Source organism: Aythya ferina (genome assembly GCF_964211825.1).
Source record: "Aythya ferina genome assembly, chromosome: 6".
NCBI lineage: Eukaryota > Metazoa > Chordata > Aves > Anseriformes > Anatidae > Aythya > Aythya ferina.
Window position 1 is genome coordinate 22,018,522 of NC_140303.1, and position 18,440 is coordinate 22,036,961.

General features: G+C 39.1%; 2 protein-coding genes across 5 annotated transcripts; one reads left to right on the forward strand and one right to left on the reverse strand.

Annotated features, from left to right (window-relative positions):
- Positions 1-334: 334 nt before the first annotated feature.
- Positions 335-18,187, reverse strand: G6PC2 (glucose-6-phosphatase catalytic subunit 2). 4 transcript variants are annotated; one of them, XM_084523194.1, is made up of 7 exons: positions 9,443-10,000; positions 6,608-6,693; positions 5,367-6,510; positions 4,920-5,029; positions 3,997-4,108; positions 3,090-3,205; positions 335-1,881 (listed from the first exon to the last, which is right to left on the reverse strand). In XM_084523194.1, the coding sequence occupies exons 3-7, from the start codon at positions 5,582-5,584 to the stop codon at positions 1,370-1,372; spliced, it is 1,068 nt and encodes a 355-aa protein (XP_084379320.1). In that variant the 5' UTR covers positions 5,585-6,510; positions 6,608-6,693; positions 9,443-10,000; the 3' UTR covers positions 335-1,369. The 4 variants fall into 4 exon arrangements, with proteins under 4 accessions (XP_084379320.1, XP_084379322.1, XP_084379321.1 ...); XM_084523196.1 differs by lacking the exons at positions 5,367-6,510; positions 6,608-6,693; positions 9,443-10,000 and adding exons at positions 14,588-14,688; positions 16,955-18,187; XM_084523195.1 differs by lacking the exon at positions 9,443-10,000 and having other exon boundaries at positions 6,608-6,696.
- On the forward strand, positions 10,198-13,581 carry SPC25 (SPC25 component of NDC80 kinetochore complex). The gene is made up of 6 exons (XM_084523205.1): positions 10,198-10,465; positions 10,552-10,617; positions 11,397-11,543; positions 11,673-11,777; positions 12,313-12,411; positions 13,325-13,581. Exons 1-6 carry the CDS (start codon positions 10,312-10,314, stop codon positions 13,456-13,458), a joined length of 705 nt encoding a protein of 234 aa, XP_084379331.1. The 5' UTR covers positions 10,198-10,311; the 3' UTR covers positions 13,459-13,581.
- Positions 18,188-18,440: the final 253 nt, after the last annotated feature.

Sequence of the window (18,440 nt, forward strand, 5' to 3'; positions counted from 1 at the left end):
GGTCGTTTCCAACCTCAATGATTCTGTTTGCCTCTGTAATTTATATCACGTGCATTCCCAAGGGCCAACCCAAAATTATTCACCTTGTTTTCCTAATTAAATGAGATTCTTCACATTTCTGTCATCCCAGCACTAATTGTAAGCATACTATTGCTTTTAGACTTCCATCTTCTAAGCCTTGTTACCAGATCTCACACAGACAGCCCTAATTACCCATATTGTTATAACCTTACATTGCACATATACTCAGTACTATAAGGAAAGTAGTGCTTAGAGATTGTGCAGTGAAAGAGAATATGCAACAATAGGTGCTAAATAATGAATAAAAAGGGAAAAATATCTGACCGTGTATATATTTAGAGCATTAGTTTTATATAACAAACATATTTAAAATATTAGTTACTCCTGTGCTTAAATAAACTAAGCATACAAGAATATAAATATGCAATGATTTACTCTGCAATTTCATTTTCTTGATTTACATAACCACTAACTGATTCAGGCTTGTGACTTTCAAACCGAGAGAATTAGACGAATTTACCTTTGCAGTACAGAAGCATGAACAACAATCTTGAGGGAATATGCCAAGATAATTTCACGATTGATAACTTTCTTCATTTGTTGTTCTGTATAGTAGAGGACTCAAATACTTTCCACATCATACACATGCATTTTTAACATCAAAGGTATAATAATTAGCATTCATGATTTATATGACATTTTTAAACAGTAAAAATGAAAAAAACACAGTAATGCAATGATATATTCTACAGAGTCTAATTGAGACAAATTTAAATGTTTTTCCTCATCAGGCTTAATCAGAAGCTGTTTTGCTCAGGAAGCTCAATAAGTTAAGCCTATAGAAAGCTTTTCTTATAATTACGTTCGCCTTTTCACAGTTCATAGGGCCAGCTGTACAGTTGTAGGTGGTATAATACTGTCACACCCTTAGCTAGCAGTTTAGCACACAGTATCTCTATAAAAAATCAAAAATATTGAATATCACTATATACAACTGAAGCACCATCTAGTTTGTGGACAGAATTAAAAGACCACCAAGTAGCTAAACAAAACTATTCAATTATACTTTAAAACTTCAGCATGACTCAGAGTATTGTTAGAAAACCATACTGCAGTATCCTTCATTACAATATTTCTAAGAATAAAGTCAGCAGCTACTTAATGTTTTTGAGCTGCCAAAGTCACTCCTGAATGTGCAGATGTTAGATACACTGGCTACTTACCAAGAACACATCAAAGATGCAGTGGCATCTCCCTTGGATAAAATGAGTTAGCAGAACTGTCTTTGCAGAGGGTTCTTGAACAGCTCATATCCATCCTTACATTGCCAATCATTTCGAAAACTTATCTAATTAAGTTTCTTTTCAGTTGTCCTCATTAATGAGTGGACACAGTATGGAACCAAGGCAACTACAGTCAGAGGCATAGCTGCACTCTTACAAAAAGAGAGAATGTAAAACAAACACTCAGTATGAGTAGGTATCTTAACGACATTATACAGCTGCAGTGTTGCTAAAGAAGCAGCTATACACAATATGCGGAAGCTTATCTTACAGCTATTTTTACCTTTGCAGCTTGCGATGAACATTTCAGAATTAATACCGAGACCTAGGCCAAAGAGTGCACCTAAATTCCTCACCAGTCCAGCAAATGGAGTAGTGTCGATGTTTATCCAGTCTGGATTGGCACACCACTTCTTGGCCTTCGGAACAGACCATAACAAGTCAATATCAAGAAGCTTGAGGACTAGGTAAAACCCAAGGGCAAAGATGAAAAGAAACAGGTTTGTCTTGATGTACGTTCTCAGGCTTGCTGTCTGAATAGCAGGGGCATGCTCAAATGCTTCCGCCACAAGTATGCCTGTGGATTACAAAGTCAGTGTTACAGTGAACAACACGCTTACATGTTGAAGAAGCACTTTTTACACTGCCTGTGTAGAATTTGACTTTTGAAGACAGAATATACATACATGCATATATATATACACGCACAGAATTAACCAGTCCTGTGGTACACACACACACAAGTCTCCCACTCATACCTGATAAATTGAAAAAGAAAAAACATAAAATGCCAAACACTGCGTGTTCTGTATCTGAGACATGCCTTAGGCTTGACTGTATCTCCCAGATGACACCCTATCAAATATGGGATGTAAACTAGAACATTCCTTTTCTAGAAGAGTCCTCTGCTCAAAGGCTGGCCTCAGCAATGCACCTTTCAATACCAGTTCCCACACAGGCTTTAAGCATTGAAGGAAAAGCCACAGAATGCAACTATACTCTTTCTTATTCATTTTATCCTGGTTGTGAAAAGGGACAGCTGGACTGCAAGCTGTTAACAGTGCTGCACAGCCTTCTCTGCATACGTTAAAGAGAATGGGAGCAGACAGCCCCTACTCCATGCTCTGGTCACCCTCCTCAAGATCTGAGAGCTACTAGAGATACTGTTCATCGTTTGAACATGCCAGATACCAATCTGAAACATACAAATAAAAACAACAAACATCACCCCCACATACTTAATCTTCCTAAATTCCCCTGGGGAGTTTGTACTGCTGACAGCTTTTTCTCAGTTCTACCCCAGATCTCTGGCCCAACTGCATACATACTGGTTTGCCTCGGACCCCACTTGAAATGAACAGCAACAAATAAATTCCTCCTGAGAGGAAAGTAGAGCCATATAGGAGCTATTTCCTCCCTGCTACCTTCCACCCAGGCAGCACAGATGAAGATCAGATGTAGCCAGTACAAAAACTATAGTGCTAGCCTGTATCAGTAAACACTGTGTAGCATATTGCCTGTGGCAATAATGCAGTTGGAGTTGGCTGTCATCTGGAGCAGGTCTCGCCTCCTGTGTGAGTCACAGACATCAGATACAAACTGTCTTGCAAGTACGGAAGGCAATTACAAGACAGACTGTCAGCAAACCTTGATCTTCCAGAGTGCAGAGCACCACTGCAGCTGCAGGTTGAGTAGCACTACTGAAAATCTTTTTAACATATCATATTTCAGGATGTTTAGATTTTGCATATATAATGAAAAAAATAGTAAAATTAGCAACATTACCGGCAAATACTCCGAGAATAACTTGATGAGGGAAATGTGTTGCTATGAATACTCTTGAGATGCACACACTGATCTGGATAATCCAAAAAATACTCCAGAGTAATGACCATGTCAGTCTGAAAGGGAAAATGAAGATGCTTAAAAATTGAGATATTTCACATAGTAATTTACAACACGCCTGGTTGTATTGGGCTCATATTCTTCCCAAGCAGAGGTTTACAAGCGGAAAAGTTTAGAATCATAGGATCAAAGAGTAAAGTCAGTACTAAAATACTAGTGAGAGAGGTTGTTCTTGCAGCTACATCCAGTGATGAAAGGCATCAGTGGCAAGTTAAATTAGCACTTTGAACATATTTAGCATCATGACAGCATATTTAAACACAAAAGATCGTTATTTTGATGACAAAATCCACATAACATGGGAACAATCTCATAAAGCTTGGAAAGTACAACCAAAGTAATTAAAAGGCTTCCCTGCAGAGCTGAATAACATGGTACACTGAACTCTGCCAGTATTTTGTGTTTCCTTTAAAACGGATCAATGACTGATCAAAGCAGTAAATTTATGTACTAACCAAAAGATAAAATATTTTGAATTATATTAAATGTTTTTACATATCTGACACAAAAGACCTGACAGTCCTTAATAGGAGCTGAATCACAGATACCGTGATGCAATAACCCTAAGTTAATAAACACCAACATATAGAAATGCACAAATCTTCTTAATATTATTTGACTTCAGTTGAAGTAAACCATAATAAAGTTGTTTTTTTTTTTTTTTTTTTGTTTGCTTGTTTTTACAAACTGGATAAAACTGACTGAATATGTTGTTAAAATGAGCCCGTTAAAAACATAACATGCAAATAAACATCAGAATGAATTACAATAACAGAGAGATGCTGACCTGTGAAGGGTAACTGCTGATTTGTCCTTCCACCTTACTGTGTAGCTAAGTGCTGCTGTTACCATTACATACCAGACGCAGGAGGATCCCATGGCATGCCCAGATGGGCTTCCTAATAAAGACAAAAAGGAAAAGTTCAAGTTAAAAATGACAACTATAACTTTGGCATAAAGAAAATACCCACTGTCAGTTACTCAGGCAGCTAATCATTTAGGGGAGGGGGAAAAGGTTAACAAAACCTCAAAGGATGTTGTCAGTTACATCTCAAAAGTTTAATTTCTTAATTTTTCAGAAAACTCATCTATACAGAGTCCAGAACTTTAGCCAGAAATCAAGTAGGTAACAGTTTACCCATATTGGGGTGAGCTGGTATCTTGACCAGAAAGCATACTATTTTTCCATGACTTAGACTTTAATTATGATTAAAAAACAGAGCATCAAGTTATTAGTTGAATACTGATGTATTTACAACGTTGTCATATTGGTACAGGTTTAGTTGCCCATAAATTTTTCCCCAGAGAGTCAGAGAAGCATTAAAAAATATGGGATGACAAATTTGAGTAATGTGTATTTCTCCTGCAGGAACATGCTTACAGGGAATGTGTCAAACTGCTGTATTTCTGTCATATTCCTCAATGTATGGCATACCTCAGCTACTCGTGGTTAAATACATCTCCATCAATTTGAGTGGCCACAAGTCTAATTTAACAAATACTCATGCTGAAACCTGCGATGTTATTCTGACATCTTGTTTCTATAAACACCAGAACCCCCTCAGGGCTGTAGCATACAACATACAAGTTACATATGCATAGGCCACCTCAAAATTTCTACATAATACAAAATCATCATAAGTCACATCCTCTCCCCCCTCCAGAAAACATTGTGTTAAATGTATCAATGTGATCTCCAACATTTCTTACCTGGTCCAGTTTCACATGTTATAGGAAACTGTTCAAGGCATGGACTTGACTGATTGGGATAAATCACTGTTTCGTGCACCCACCAGTATGGACGATGACCAAATAAAATCCTAATAATAATTAAAAAAAAAAAAAAAGTGAAATGAAGCAAAGATGCAATAAAAATATTTTTATATAAGAACACCTCCACAAAGCATGATAAATAAACTTACAATGAATACAAAGAACTATGCTGCCAAAATTATTCCATAATAGTGCTATAGGTTCCTCTTGTCTTATCAAAATTTAATTTCAAACACACCTTAAATAACTTCAGTGTGAATTCCTAGTTTAGGAGTACAAGGAAAGTCTACCACTACACCGTTTGCAGAATGTTTTCTAAACTTGAGGAACATGCAGTAACCATCATTAGAAATAGCAAATTTTACAATAAACATGACTTCTTACCATTTAAATATGAGGTTGAACCAATCACCAATGACAGCCACCCATATCATTTTAGTACCAACCACTTGGTTGAGTTGAAACCAGAGAGGAAAATAAATTGAAAATATATTGCGAGGATCTCCAACATGTGACATAAAATTAAGAAAATCCTGATAAGCCCTGTAGTCCCTCTGTAAATGCTGAATGATAAGCACGCCATTGCTATGAAGGAGATCCATCTTAATTGGTTAGACTGTACTTGAAATATAGCAAAGTTCCTTTAATCTTAAGTTTCTAGGGAGAACGAGAACCATGGAAGGGAACTATTAAAAAGTGAGAGAAGGTGATTGACGTTGCCTTTATATCGTATCGGTGGGGTGTACCCAGCCATTCCTGGAACACGTGGCTCCAAATCTCCAGGAAAGCACATGAGTCTGTTAGCACTGGAAAGCTTTTCTGTTTGCAAATTTTAATTGGAGGAAACTAAGTGAAGTACATGCTGGTCAGCAGCAAATTGTGGGGAAAGTTTTGTGGAAACACAATGCGTGACTTATGCAATCCTTTGTGTGAACAGTTGGAACATGTTTGCTTGAATTTTTTCACAGTTCATTTCTCTGCAGGATGGACATTAGTAGTGTGTATACTTCATTAAGTGTTGCCTCTATAAAGGATAGAAAGAATACACAAATGATTGGTCTCTGCAGAACTGTCATTAAAGCTGTTCATTTCAGTTTGAAACTGAATTTGGCAACTATTCTGTTTGTGCACAACACATTTTCAGTCCAGGAAAATACAGCCATCATCCATACATTAATGATTCTGTCGGACACTAGATCCACTCTTAAAGCAGTTTTCTCAAAGCACAAAAAAGCAACCATTTCCTTTGTACAAGAGGCCACGTTAATCAGGGCACACTGCAGATGAAGCTTTGTCTCAGAATCATCTCACGCAGCATCACCAGCCTTGCACATTGCTTACACCATGGGGGTGCTGCACACCTCTGCCAGGAGGAGCTGAAGCCTGACCCCTTCTTGGTGCCCAGCCCAGCAGAAATGAGACCTTTGCCAAATGGGTGGCTGGCAGTGATTTCCTGTAGTATTTCAATGGGAAGCCCTTGGCTTCTTCTGGATGAATGGCCAAGAGGAGGGGCAGATTCTTCCAGACACTGGGATTTTAAGAGTACACAGCAAATAATGTATTAGCGCATCAGACCTAGCAACTTTAATATTAATAACTGCAGCATAGGAAAAGATCGTGTTCACCTGGGAGGTGGCTACAGAAGAAACACTTTTCCCAGAGATTAAATGGATGCCAAAAGTCTGACGATACTCTTGTCTGACAGGCAGTCCTATGCAAGGGAACAAGCAGAGTTCTGTATCTGGCTCTAATATTCAGGCCTATCTTCCATTAAAGGTATCCTGTGCTTCTGAAACAACCACAAGCAGAAAACAAGCAGCTGTACACAGTCACCAAGCACTTCCCTGCCACTTTCTGCGTGGCGCCCAGGCTGAACAGCACAAGCCGCACCGACAGAGATGCGGGCTGCCTCACCGCCTTTGCTGAGGAGAGACTTAACAGCTTAACGCAGCTTGATGATGTGTAGTCAGGGAAGTCACACGGAAACCCAAAGCAGAATCAACAAATAAGGCGTGATAATTGAATGGACTTAGGAGACCTCTCTTCTGACACAGTATCACCTTTACCTAGCTATTAATAGTCTGCTTTTAGAAACATCTTAGCAGATGTAAATCCTATACTGTTTACTGCTATCACTCGCAGCAAGCCATGAAGAAGACCTTAAAATTAAAAAAAAAAGATTTAAAATTCCACAGACTGTTTCTGAAATAACTACTAAAATACTTTTCTGTACGTTGAACAAATATCCACCTCAATACGTGTCCCTTCATTTCATAGAAAACCTTCTTAAAAACTAAATTTCAGTATACTTCAACATAAATATTTCCTAGCTTTCTGGCTGCAGATCTTTGGGGAGGTTTGTCTCTTGCCAAGCCCTACAGCTTAGTACTCTTCAGGGTGCCCAGGATGGGGCCACGCAAATGATCTGGTAGGACCTAACTTTCCCAATAAGTGATTTCTTCAGAAACATCTTTCCCACATAGCTTTTCACATGTTAGTACTAGAGGAAATGCCCCTTTGCTACAAATTTAAAGCATTCCTCCTTTAAAGATCAGTAGAATTTATAACAACAACAACAATCACTCTTTTGTACATATCTGGGTTTAGTGTGTAAAAGAAGTGGAGAACCTGAAGCTTTCATCTACTTTTCAGTCTAGTTTATAAATAATTAGCTCTAAGCATTCATGTAAATATCAAGTCAGTGGCTGAGTAACAGCTATCTTATTTATAGTACTTATTTAAGACAGCAACTGTAATAAGGTAAATAATTATTGCTCTATTAGGAAAAATTATTTTGCAGTAAGTTTCCATCAAGGTACAATGCAATGTCCTCTGAAGAGACCACCAACAGAAGAGGTCACCTTCTAGTCTCTCTCATACAAGACGTGCAGGACCATTTCAGTAACTTGTTTGCATTATTTCTGAATATTAAAAAGTCCACCCCTGGCTAGCACTGGGACAGTGCTGCATCTGCTCAGGCTGAATCCTCCTTCTCAGACTGAACCATTCAGGCACACTTTGGTGCCCCCAAAATGTGGTAGATGTAATCTTGGAAGGCATGTCTTGGCAACACCTCGGTAAAGTAACCTTTTAATACCAACGTCCTGATATTAATTTTCATTGCAAATATTTTGCTGCTGATTCATACACTGCTAATTATCCTACTGCTTAGACAGATAAGCACCTTAGACATAATCAAGACAGAATTATGCTGTTAACAGCTAGCAGCAAACATAAGCTTTAATTTTCTCCTATTTCTTCTGCCTGTTTCAGCAGCACGTACTTCTTGGACATACAGTCATGTTTACAAAAACATTTTAAAACTAAATAAACCCACAATCGACAAAAAAAGCAAGAAGGAAGTTTTTGGAATAGATGAGAAGGTTTGTATGAGCGAGGCAGTACAAGCAATGTTCTCATCTGCCTGCCCTGCTCTGGGTCCTGCCTCATCCTGCAGGCAATCAACAGCATGTCATCCGCTGTCCTGCATGTGATATTTGGCAATCTATAAAATTCTGATACTAAAGCTCTTTTTAACTTCAGTGACGAGCAAAGAAAAGATGGAGAAACATGCGTGGAAATACTGTATTTAAGAACTTGTTTCAACTCCAACAGTTGAGAACTGCTTCCTCAATAGGCTTTTACTCCCTACTTTTCTACACAAAGCACTGCAAAATGCATCTGTAATACCTGTAGTCTTTCTAAGTCACTTGAGATATATAAGAAATAAAACTATTTGCCATTTTTAAGCAAGCAGAAATGTAAGAAACACCAGTGATCTGTATAAAATAGTCAGGAAGTGCATGCATTAAGTTTTTAATCAAAGCTTTTGATTTGTTTGTGGTCTTTACACAATCCAAGACCAGTGCTTGGTCTCTACATGAGCAAATGAGCTCCTTGTGCAATGCATAACCCTTTAAAATCACACCTGTTCACATAAAGAGTTTTTAATTTATTGATAGCTTCTCAGTTTATTTTCCAAGACATGTAAAAACAGAGACTCTCTGTATTCTTGGTAATAATAACATAGAATCAAAAATCACACTGATTAACCACAGAAGGGAGGACAAGATGTTTGTATCTCCTTTACACCTACACATCAGAGCAGGTGTTACATAACCCATGTCAGACGTTGCTAAGCAAATGTTTGCAAGGGAAGGAAAAACCATCAAAGTAAACATTTTCTAAAATGCTGTTAATGGCGTCCTATGTACTGGGTCTAGCTTTCTGCTGCATTATGTTTAGTTAATTGAACAATAACATTGATTTCCACATCAGTGTTTTCATTGGCACTGGACCAGCTACAAGGACTAACTAGCAATTTAGTCAGTTCACAAGTAAACACCGTATACAACAACAGACAACTATTTTCTTAGGAATGAACATTTTCCAAATAGAACCCCTGAGAAGATGTAACTTAATTATATATTTAAAAAGAGAGGTATTTAGGAAGCTCTTACTTTCTTTCCACATTTCAGGCCTTCCAGCAGTGCTCACCAGCCCCATACTGCCCTAGCGGAGGTCGGACTGCTCTGTGGCTAGGCTGACCCGGGGAGCTTTAAGCAAATGCTAATGTGAACCAGCTGCTTTCTCTTGGTCAGCCACCTTCATCTAATCAGTCCTCGTTAGTAGTAGTTACAAGGAAATTACTAGAATAATGAATGGTTTCAGAGCGATCCTCAAAGCTGTATTAAGTCTATGCTATTCTGAGATCACCTGAGTAACACCTGAGCAAGCTGAAGCCAGCAATTCGCTAGCTGTGGGCACAGACGCTGAGCAGCCTCCCTGACGAGATGAGGGCTGCCACCTGGGGTCACAGCTGGTGCCTGCCCCAGCCCTGCGCCGTCCCAGGGTGCGGGGGGGGCGGGCAGTGCTGCTGCGCCGCGCTCCTGAGGCGGCTCGGGCAGCTGCAGGCCGCCCGGGAGAGCCCCAGCCCGCGCCTCACCGCTGGGCCGCCCCGGGGACAGGCTGCGGGACAGGGACGGCAGCTCCACCGCCTCGGCGCCCCCCCCCCCCACCTCACCGCCCCCTCTGCCTGCCCTGACAGGGCGGCTCCGCCCGGGCGGCCTCCGTGTGGCGGGGCGGGGCGGGGCGGGACCGGCCCCTCACAGCCCCTCACAGCCGTTACCGCCCCGGCGGCTCCCAACGGGCGACTGCAGCTTGAGCCAATCAGCGGCGGGCTTGTTGTAAGGCGGGCGAGAGCGTCGGCCAGTGGGAGAGCGGCCGTTGGGCGGGCGGGAAGGCGGCGGCGGTTTGAAGGCGGCTGCGGCCCGGCGGAGGAGCCCGGCGGAGGAGCCCGGCTGTGGCCTGCAGCCGCTGCCCCGTGACCATGGCCACCGTAAAGGCAGAGGACGAAATAACGCTCGTTGAGAGGGAAATGAAGGAGTTCTGGGCCGAGCTGAAGGGCGTTTACGGCACGGAGCAGCTGCAGCAGACCCTAGCGCTGAGGGACTCGTGCAAGGAGTCCCTGAAGGTGCTCTCGGGTGAGGAGGCGGCGCGGTCCTTGCACCCCCGCTTTCTCTAAGCCATCCCCAGGCTTCTTCGGGTAACAAGTCTCTTGTCCTTACAGAGAAATGGGCCAAGAAGCTGAAAGAAGGGGACCTGATGATTGATAAAATTCAGGAGTATAGAAACGGTACGGTGCTTTACTTACTATGTAGTACTTCTAAAATTAACAACGCAGCTAAATAACGTTTAACTTCCCTTTTAAAAGGTAACCTGTGAAGTCAGAACGAAGATAGAACACAAACCAAACATGCAGTTACAGGATGCAAACTGCAAGTCAAAAGCAACTTGCTGGAGAATTTCACTGATGACACAAAAGGATAAAGATTTGTTAAAAGTTTTCTCTGTAGCATTCTTGGTGCTGAAGAATGAATAAGTGATTACACTTAAAACAACAAAGTACCAGAACTTGCTGACTGCAATAGAAAAATTGTTACTTAGTAAAATATTGCAAACTGTTAGTTAAATGTTGTGAGGTTAGTTACGTCTCCTGCATGATAAAAACAGAATACGGTCAGCTTATCAGTCCAGGATTAACTGCTCTGAATTCCGTAACTGAACTTCAGAATCTCAAGTAAATATAGTTGCCACATGGAATATCAGTCAGCATTACCATTCTGTACTTTTTGTCAATTTGTCTCTGAACAAGATCAACCGTCCTTGTGCTTTGAAGATACGAGTTGTGTCTGGCAGCAGAAACAGACTGCATGTGATACAGACAGTATCAGAGGAGCTGCTGACTTCATAGCTTTACTTCTGAGTAACTTTTACTTCATCCTGATACTTGATGCTTACAGTATGCACTTCATTAGATCTTATTCAGTCACCTCAAACTGTATAGATGAGTGCTAACTAGTGGGAGCCTAATTCATCAGCTGTAAATGTTCATATTTTCTTGCTTCCTTTCAGAGATTCTTCAGCAGAATAAACACATATCAGAAAATCAAGAGCAGTTGACAGAAATAAAATCTAACCTAAACCATGAAGAAGAGCAAAAGAAGGAGTTGACTGACAGTATCCAAGAACTTAAAGAAGAGTTGATGAAGAAAAAGGAAGGTGAGAGTTTTTAATTAGAGGAGGAAGTGTTTTTATCGCTTGCTCTTGATGGGCTTTACTACTGTTTATTTTTGTTCTTGTGCTTTACTGATTTTTACTTGGTACTTCTTGTGGCTTTTAAAATCCTAGTGGTATCATCTAAAAACAAGGCCGCTAAGGAGAGAGTGGAACGACTTTGCAAGTCTAAAGAGTTGTTTGAAGAGCGGCTTGGATTGGAAATACGTAGAATTCATGGTATGTTCCTGCAGTTTCGTTAGTTCCATATGCAGTGATACAATGTGGTTTATGCTGAATTATGTAGCAAAGGATGTAGCAGCTCATGCAACTGAAGAATTGCCTTGGAGGTACATCTACTCGGCAGTAGACTAGTGTATTACATTGAGTCATCTTCCTCTCAATTACACACTCGCTGACCATGAGTGCTGGTTGATTAGCAGCCATAGTCTTGGCCTTGGACTGTAGCTCTTGCTCACAGCTGCTTTTGTTACTGAAGAGCAGTTCAGATGTCTTTGCAAATCTGAGGAAGATAATGGTTGGTAACTTTGCCAACTCCAAGTGAGTTATTCCCACTCCTTAGCTCAGATATTACCGTTGTTCCTCAAATGGCAGAAGATGGTATATTAAAACATATTTGTCTTGTAAAGGAAAAAAGTTTACTGAATTTGCAAGTATTGTAAGCATTAATTAAAACAATGTAATATTGTGATTTTTATTCATCACTGTGACTATTAAGTGAAGCGTTAATGAATTCTGTTTGTATTTGCTTTAGATGAACAGTTACAGTTTATATTCAGACATATTGACCATAAAGATCCTGACAAGCCGTATGTGTTTACCCTTTCCATAAATGACCAAGGAGATTATGAAGGTACGTGGACTTTAAATTTGTAAATAAGAGGACAGAATCTGATCTCTATATTTGGAAAAAAAAATTGTCATCTTTGTCTTCTAATTTATGCATGGAAAACTTTGCAGCATTAATATACCTTAATATAGTTTCTCTTGTTTATATGAAAACATACACTCCTCCGTTTATGGAATTGCTGTTTGCTGCTTTGCTTGGTACAAAGTAGAGAGATACAGGGACAGATACTTGTTGCCTCTTACTCTTACGCAAGAATACACCTGTCTATGCTGACAGGTGTATTTCAATCTGCTCGAGAAGCCAATAGGAGAGAAAAAAATTTGTTCCCCACTATTGATTCCCTACTATTGTGTGATATAGGAGAAGGATTGAAACTAGAAATGCAGAATTCCTCTTTGCAGAGATACAGCCTTCCAGATCTTAACTCAAGATAGCAAAGACCAGCAGCAGTAACTTGAGTACTGTGCTGAGTTGCTTCTAGAAGAATATTCCAGACTCTGCTATGCCTCTAGGTATGGACACAGCAGACTGCACTTTTTACTAATTCAAGTCTAAATGGGGCTGAAATAAAAAGTTTATCACATGCTGGGCTACATCAATTTTCAGTCTTCACACCTGCAGAGCAACAAAAATGTTTAGGAATGTGTCTCAGTTTTTGAGTTAGGCTGAGAACTGCTCTAACAACTGAAGCAGGAGCACAACACTGAGTGGGAGGACTGAAAATCAAAAAGAATTGTATGCTCTTTTGAGGCTTTGTCTTCACTGAAGGAAAATAATTTAATAGATTACTCAAAAAATAATGACAAACTAAAACATACAAATATAGCAGATGACATTATATTTCATAGGCCCAGAAAAAAACACTAATAGTGAATTTTTTGTAAGTCTAATTTTTTAAAATTTTTGTCATTTTTAGTGACTTCCTGTACTCCTCCTCTGGATTGTATAGCAGAGTTCCAGCAGAAAGTGAGAGAAACTAACAACTTTTCTGCATTTGTTGCCAATATCAGAAAGGCTTTCACTGCTTTATCTTATAAACAGTCCGCCTAAACTTAGCTTATGAATCTGTTCCTAGCTATAGAGCGCTTCTTATTTTTCCTTTGTGTATTGTGTAAGTATCTATTTATTCATGTCTTACTCTAATCTTTAAATAAAGAAAAATAATGAAAACCATGTTTTAGTCCACTATCATCTAGAGGCATTTTTGATCATTCTTGGAACAACATTATAATCAACTGCTTACCTGAGTGGCTCCAGACATGTAAATGCAAATCCAGTAGCAAGTAGCTAAATTTTGATTTAAGGCCTTTGTTTCATGAGTTCTCAAACATGGTTAGCATAGTATTTCTGTTCATATTGTTAGACAGCCAGCCCAAAAGTGGAAGCCCAAGGAGCAGGGATGTGGGAGGTGAGTGGGGTTGTTGCACAATGTTAAAAAAAACAAAACAAAAAAAAACAAACAACAAAAAACAACAAACCAAACCAACACAAACCAAACCTTTGTACTAGCCATAACTATTTTTGAAAAATACATCTTTTTCTGAAACATGAGAGCCAGATTACCCTCTTACTTTCTACAGGTGGTAGGAAAATACTTGGTAGCTAACTTTTTTTTTTTTTCCTTATGCTTCTGCTGCATTTATTTATCCTTTTTGAAGCCTGGTTTTATATTTATGGTCTTTAGTGTATGATACAAAATAGGTTTTACCCATTATATTACATATTAAAAATTGTCGGTCTTCTATTTACTAATGGAATTAGAGCAGCCCTCATTGTTCATGCTTCACATGTATAATCTTATGCTGGGGGTAGGGGAAAAGCCACACAACCGAACCCTATTTCTATGTCTTCCTCATCTTACACTTGACCACCTAAGTCTGGTGCTGCTTACTCTTTTTAACACTTAAGAACATTGCCCACTCTCATGAGAACTGTATTTTAAATCACCTAGCTTGTAAGAAGCAAAACAGTGCTACCAGTTATCTAACAGCTGCTGTATGGAAGCAAAACATCCAGCAGGATGCAGCCACCTCACTTCAATGTTTTCAAAGGGAACTTTTATGCATTAGGGCTGTACATATTGCTTAGATGCACTCTAGCATATCTCACTTGACTGTCATCTTCAGAGGGTAGAAAAATTACTGAAACATGCTCTGAGTAATAGGTAGAATAGACTTACTGCCTGTATCTTCTTTTCATCTGCCATCATTTCTTTTCACATTCATCCCGGGCATGAGTAGCTGGTTTATTGCTTCCAGCAAAGTTACTTTGCGAAGATTGCTGTGTACAGAACATAAAATATGTGACAACCACGGCATTGGAATTTACATGATTAAGAAATTACTTGCTCAAAAAGATGATGTGCCTGGTTATAAATATTCTGCACATACTCCTAAAGCAAGCCTCAACGTTTAAAATGTTTATCGTGTAATTTAAGCCTTTACAACCTCTTCTGGAGTTTGAATAATGAACCAAGGAAAATCAGATGCGGATCTTACTTCCTCTAGAAAAAAGCTAGGCATTCCAAAAGCAGATTAAAACTAGAAGCGTATACAATAGAATTGTTTCACTTATTACAATATATGAAGTAAAAACTAGCTTGTGAAATCCGTGAAACAGCCTTTATATTTGAAATTTTGTCTTTAAATTGTAAAACATTTGTGCTTTTACTGATTGCACTTAGTGTGTACAAAACTTCACGCATGGGAATCTGGCAATTTGGAATTTTGTTTGTAAGGAAGTTGCACAAGACAGCTCATTCCAATAATAGAGAGAACTCGAATAATACTAACTCAACAGATGCAGTTGTTGGGACCCCCAAGTACTGAACAGCACTCAAACTGAAACATCCCAAAGAGGTTGTGGGACAAGCTCTTGAGCTTAAAAGCAAATGCAGTTTAGGGATTATGACACGCAGTTAAAAATCTCCCTCCAGCTGGTGCTAGTGCTCTATCTATTTAGCAGGATTGGGTTTATCTCAAGGCAGACATAAATATTATTTCAGTGAGGGTCAGAAAAGGCTTTTATTTTTTCATAAATCAATTTGCCCAGCCATGAAGGTTGCTTTCCCTTTCAGACCATTCACCTGTACTTAGCTACCATGCATTGGCCAGCAGCTACTGCTGACCACAGAGAAAACAGCTGGTAGACACCAGTGTGTATGCTCAGCTCCTCATCACATTTATTTCCCAATGTAATGCAAAAATCTGGAAAAAAAGGGCATTGAATTTACTAGGTATTGAAAATGCACTGTGAAGACAAAATAATGTTAAATATTAGTAATGTACAGAGTGCATTTAATCACAATCACTGTTTGTATGCTAGCTGAAGGTCAGATTTGAAAAGAAACTGAATTACTATAACGGTCATTCTGGCTAACAGAACAGTTTTATTACACACCTACTCAAGTAAAAGTGGAAGTGGCTATGCTGAGTATAACGACATTTTTTATAAACCCTCTTGCATGTTGCTAGATATTTTAAAAAGCAAAAGAACAAGTATTGGCTACACTTCTGAAAATTAAGAAAGACACAGAAGTTATGCTGAGTTTCTGTCATATTTCAATTGTTTTATATTACTTGTTATCTTTAATGCCTCTGTAAACTTTGTGCATTTATTGAGTACCCTGGAATTGTCTAAATGAGTCCTGTCATAATACTGTAAAATCACTATGCAATCATTTGTGAGTGATTTATAACCTTTGTAAATCCCTGCTGAACTAGATATAACAAACACATACATACATAAATCATCTAATCCCACAGGCAGATTACAGTATGTTTTTTAACTGTGTGAATAAACTATACTAAGTAATTATAGTAATATCATTACGTTTTTAAAAGAAATAGTTGCAACCCAATTACATTAAGCTTTACTGCTGAAATAGGATTGTATACTTGAAAGGTGGGGGGAACAGCTTTGATTGCCAGACAGTGAGACTTCATTCTTCTTGTTACCCCTAATCAGTCTAACAATTATACACAGAAAGCATTTTAGAATCCTGAGCTTATAAACAAGTTGTTCCAGGAGAAGCAGAGCTAATGAGGCCTGATTTCCTACAGATCTGTTTTTTTTTTTTCTTCCTTAAATGGTGCCATTCTTTTCACTGCAATATCTCAGCACTTTATAATCTACCTAGTAGATGGGGGCCCGCACCAGTCCTCAATTATGCTAGTTTATCATCTGTTTGGCTGCTACTGCTAAAACAGTATGATAATGGTTGCACTGTTTACCCTCCCTCAGTGCAGAGCATTGATTTGTGGTTCTCTCCTTTACCTGCTTGCTGATTTCTAATACACCGTTGAAACAGCAATAGCTGCAACACTATCTCGTTTTCAAATTTGGATTAAGAAGTTTGGATTCAAAAGTTTGCTACAAACAGTGTTTAATCATACAAGTGTATACTGTATTTTATATGATCTTATGTATATTTTAAAGTGCATATGCACTCAAATGAGAAATTGAAAGAAGATACAATTAGTTTTAATCCAATTTCTCTCCTTTTCAGTCACAGCATGTTGAACAATGTGAATTGCTATTGACTCACCTGTTGTTTTTTTGACTACACGGAAACATGCTTTTTGGCTTGACTCAATGAATTCTTTTGCACTGAGTACAGGATCATGGGCTCAGTTTTGTAATATCTTGTATCTTCTGCACCAATGCTTCATCTGGAATAACTGGCTTGGCACAGAAACAGGTCTGTTGAACGAATATCAACCATCTATTGCTACTGTTTTGATTAGAAGCATGTTACGTTTACTTTACATCAATGACAATTATCATAAAGGATTCCAGGCATTTGAGACCAGTCTGCACACATCAACTTTCTGGCTAAGCAAGGAGAATGTAGAAGTGATAGAGGGGCAACCTTGTGGGAGGTGTACTAGCTAAGTTAAAGCACAATTCAAGTAAATGCTTATTTAGGTTAAAAATAAAAACAGGCAACTAATCTTACAAATGAAGCTAACAAGAAGGATACTTAGTTGTCTAACTCTATGTCTGACACAGCCCCATTAATGGAAAGACAATGCAGCAAATTGATAATTGCATTCTTTTAACATTAGCCACCAGTTATCAGCATGACTTACTGGTCTGTATTATCCTATACTTTGTGCAAAGGCAGAGAAGCCATCTGATAAAATCATGGAAAGAGGAAAACCTCTTCTGACATGCAGTCCTCCATGCTGTCATGTGCAACTCTGCAGCGATTATCCGGCATTTTAGGCTCCAGCCTTTTCTAAAGGTAGCCCATGATTCTGACAGTCTGCTTGGGACTGTTACAGTAGACACCACCTTTACTAAGTGCTCTGCTGACGGCATTGCAGTGAATCAAGAATACCAAAATTGCAGTTAATGTTTATGCAATTTACATGAGAAAGTTGGTTTACTTGCCTTAGCTGGTCTTGCTGAAGTTTCCCTCCACTATCATTTCTTGTCTGTAATGGCTGGTACAGAACAGGAAATCCAGAATATAAAGAAAGAGAACAGGATAACGAAAGAAGAAAGGGGAGCGAATATAGCACAGGATGGAGCAAAGGAATCCTAATTAAATGAACATACCCATGCTTTCTGAAAATATTCCAAAAGTCCTGGTCACACACAGTGCTGATCTTATTCCTCTGATCAGAAAATATACAGTACACAATCCATGACACTTTACTGTTGGCACCCACCACAGGGTAATATTTTTTCTAAGAACAGAACAAGTTCTTGTGCCATTGCTCTTGTGCATCTGCAAGCACAAGTAATTCTGCCCTTACTAAGAGAGGACTTTCAAATGAAGTATTTTTGTTACTTACTACAGTAATGGCATTAAGCAGAGACTCATCAACACGGAAAGTCTTTATATCCCGGGAGAAGTTTGAGGAGCCTATTCAAACCAGCAGAGTGGGTTAGCACAGAGGGGAGCCTGCAAAACATCAGTCCTTTTAACTGTATTTGACTAAATTTAACACTGATTTGGAAAGAAGTAAGGACAAAATTATTCCCAAGGTACAAAGGCATGCTTTCCTGTAGTAGAAAAGCAACTG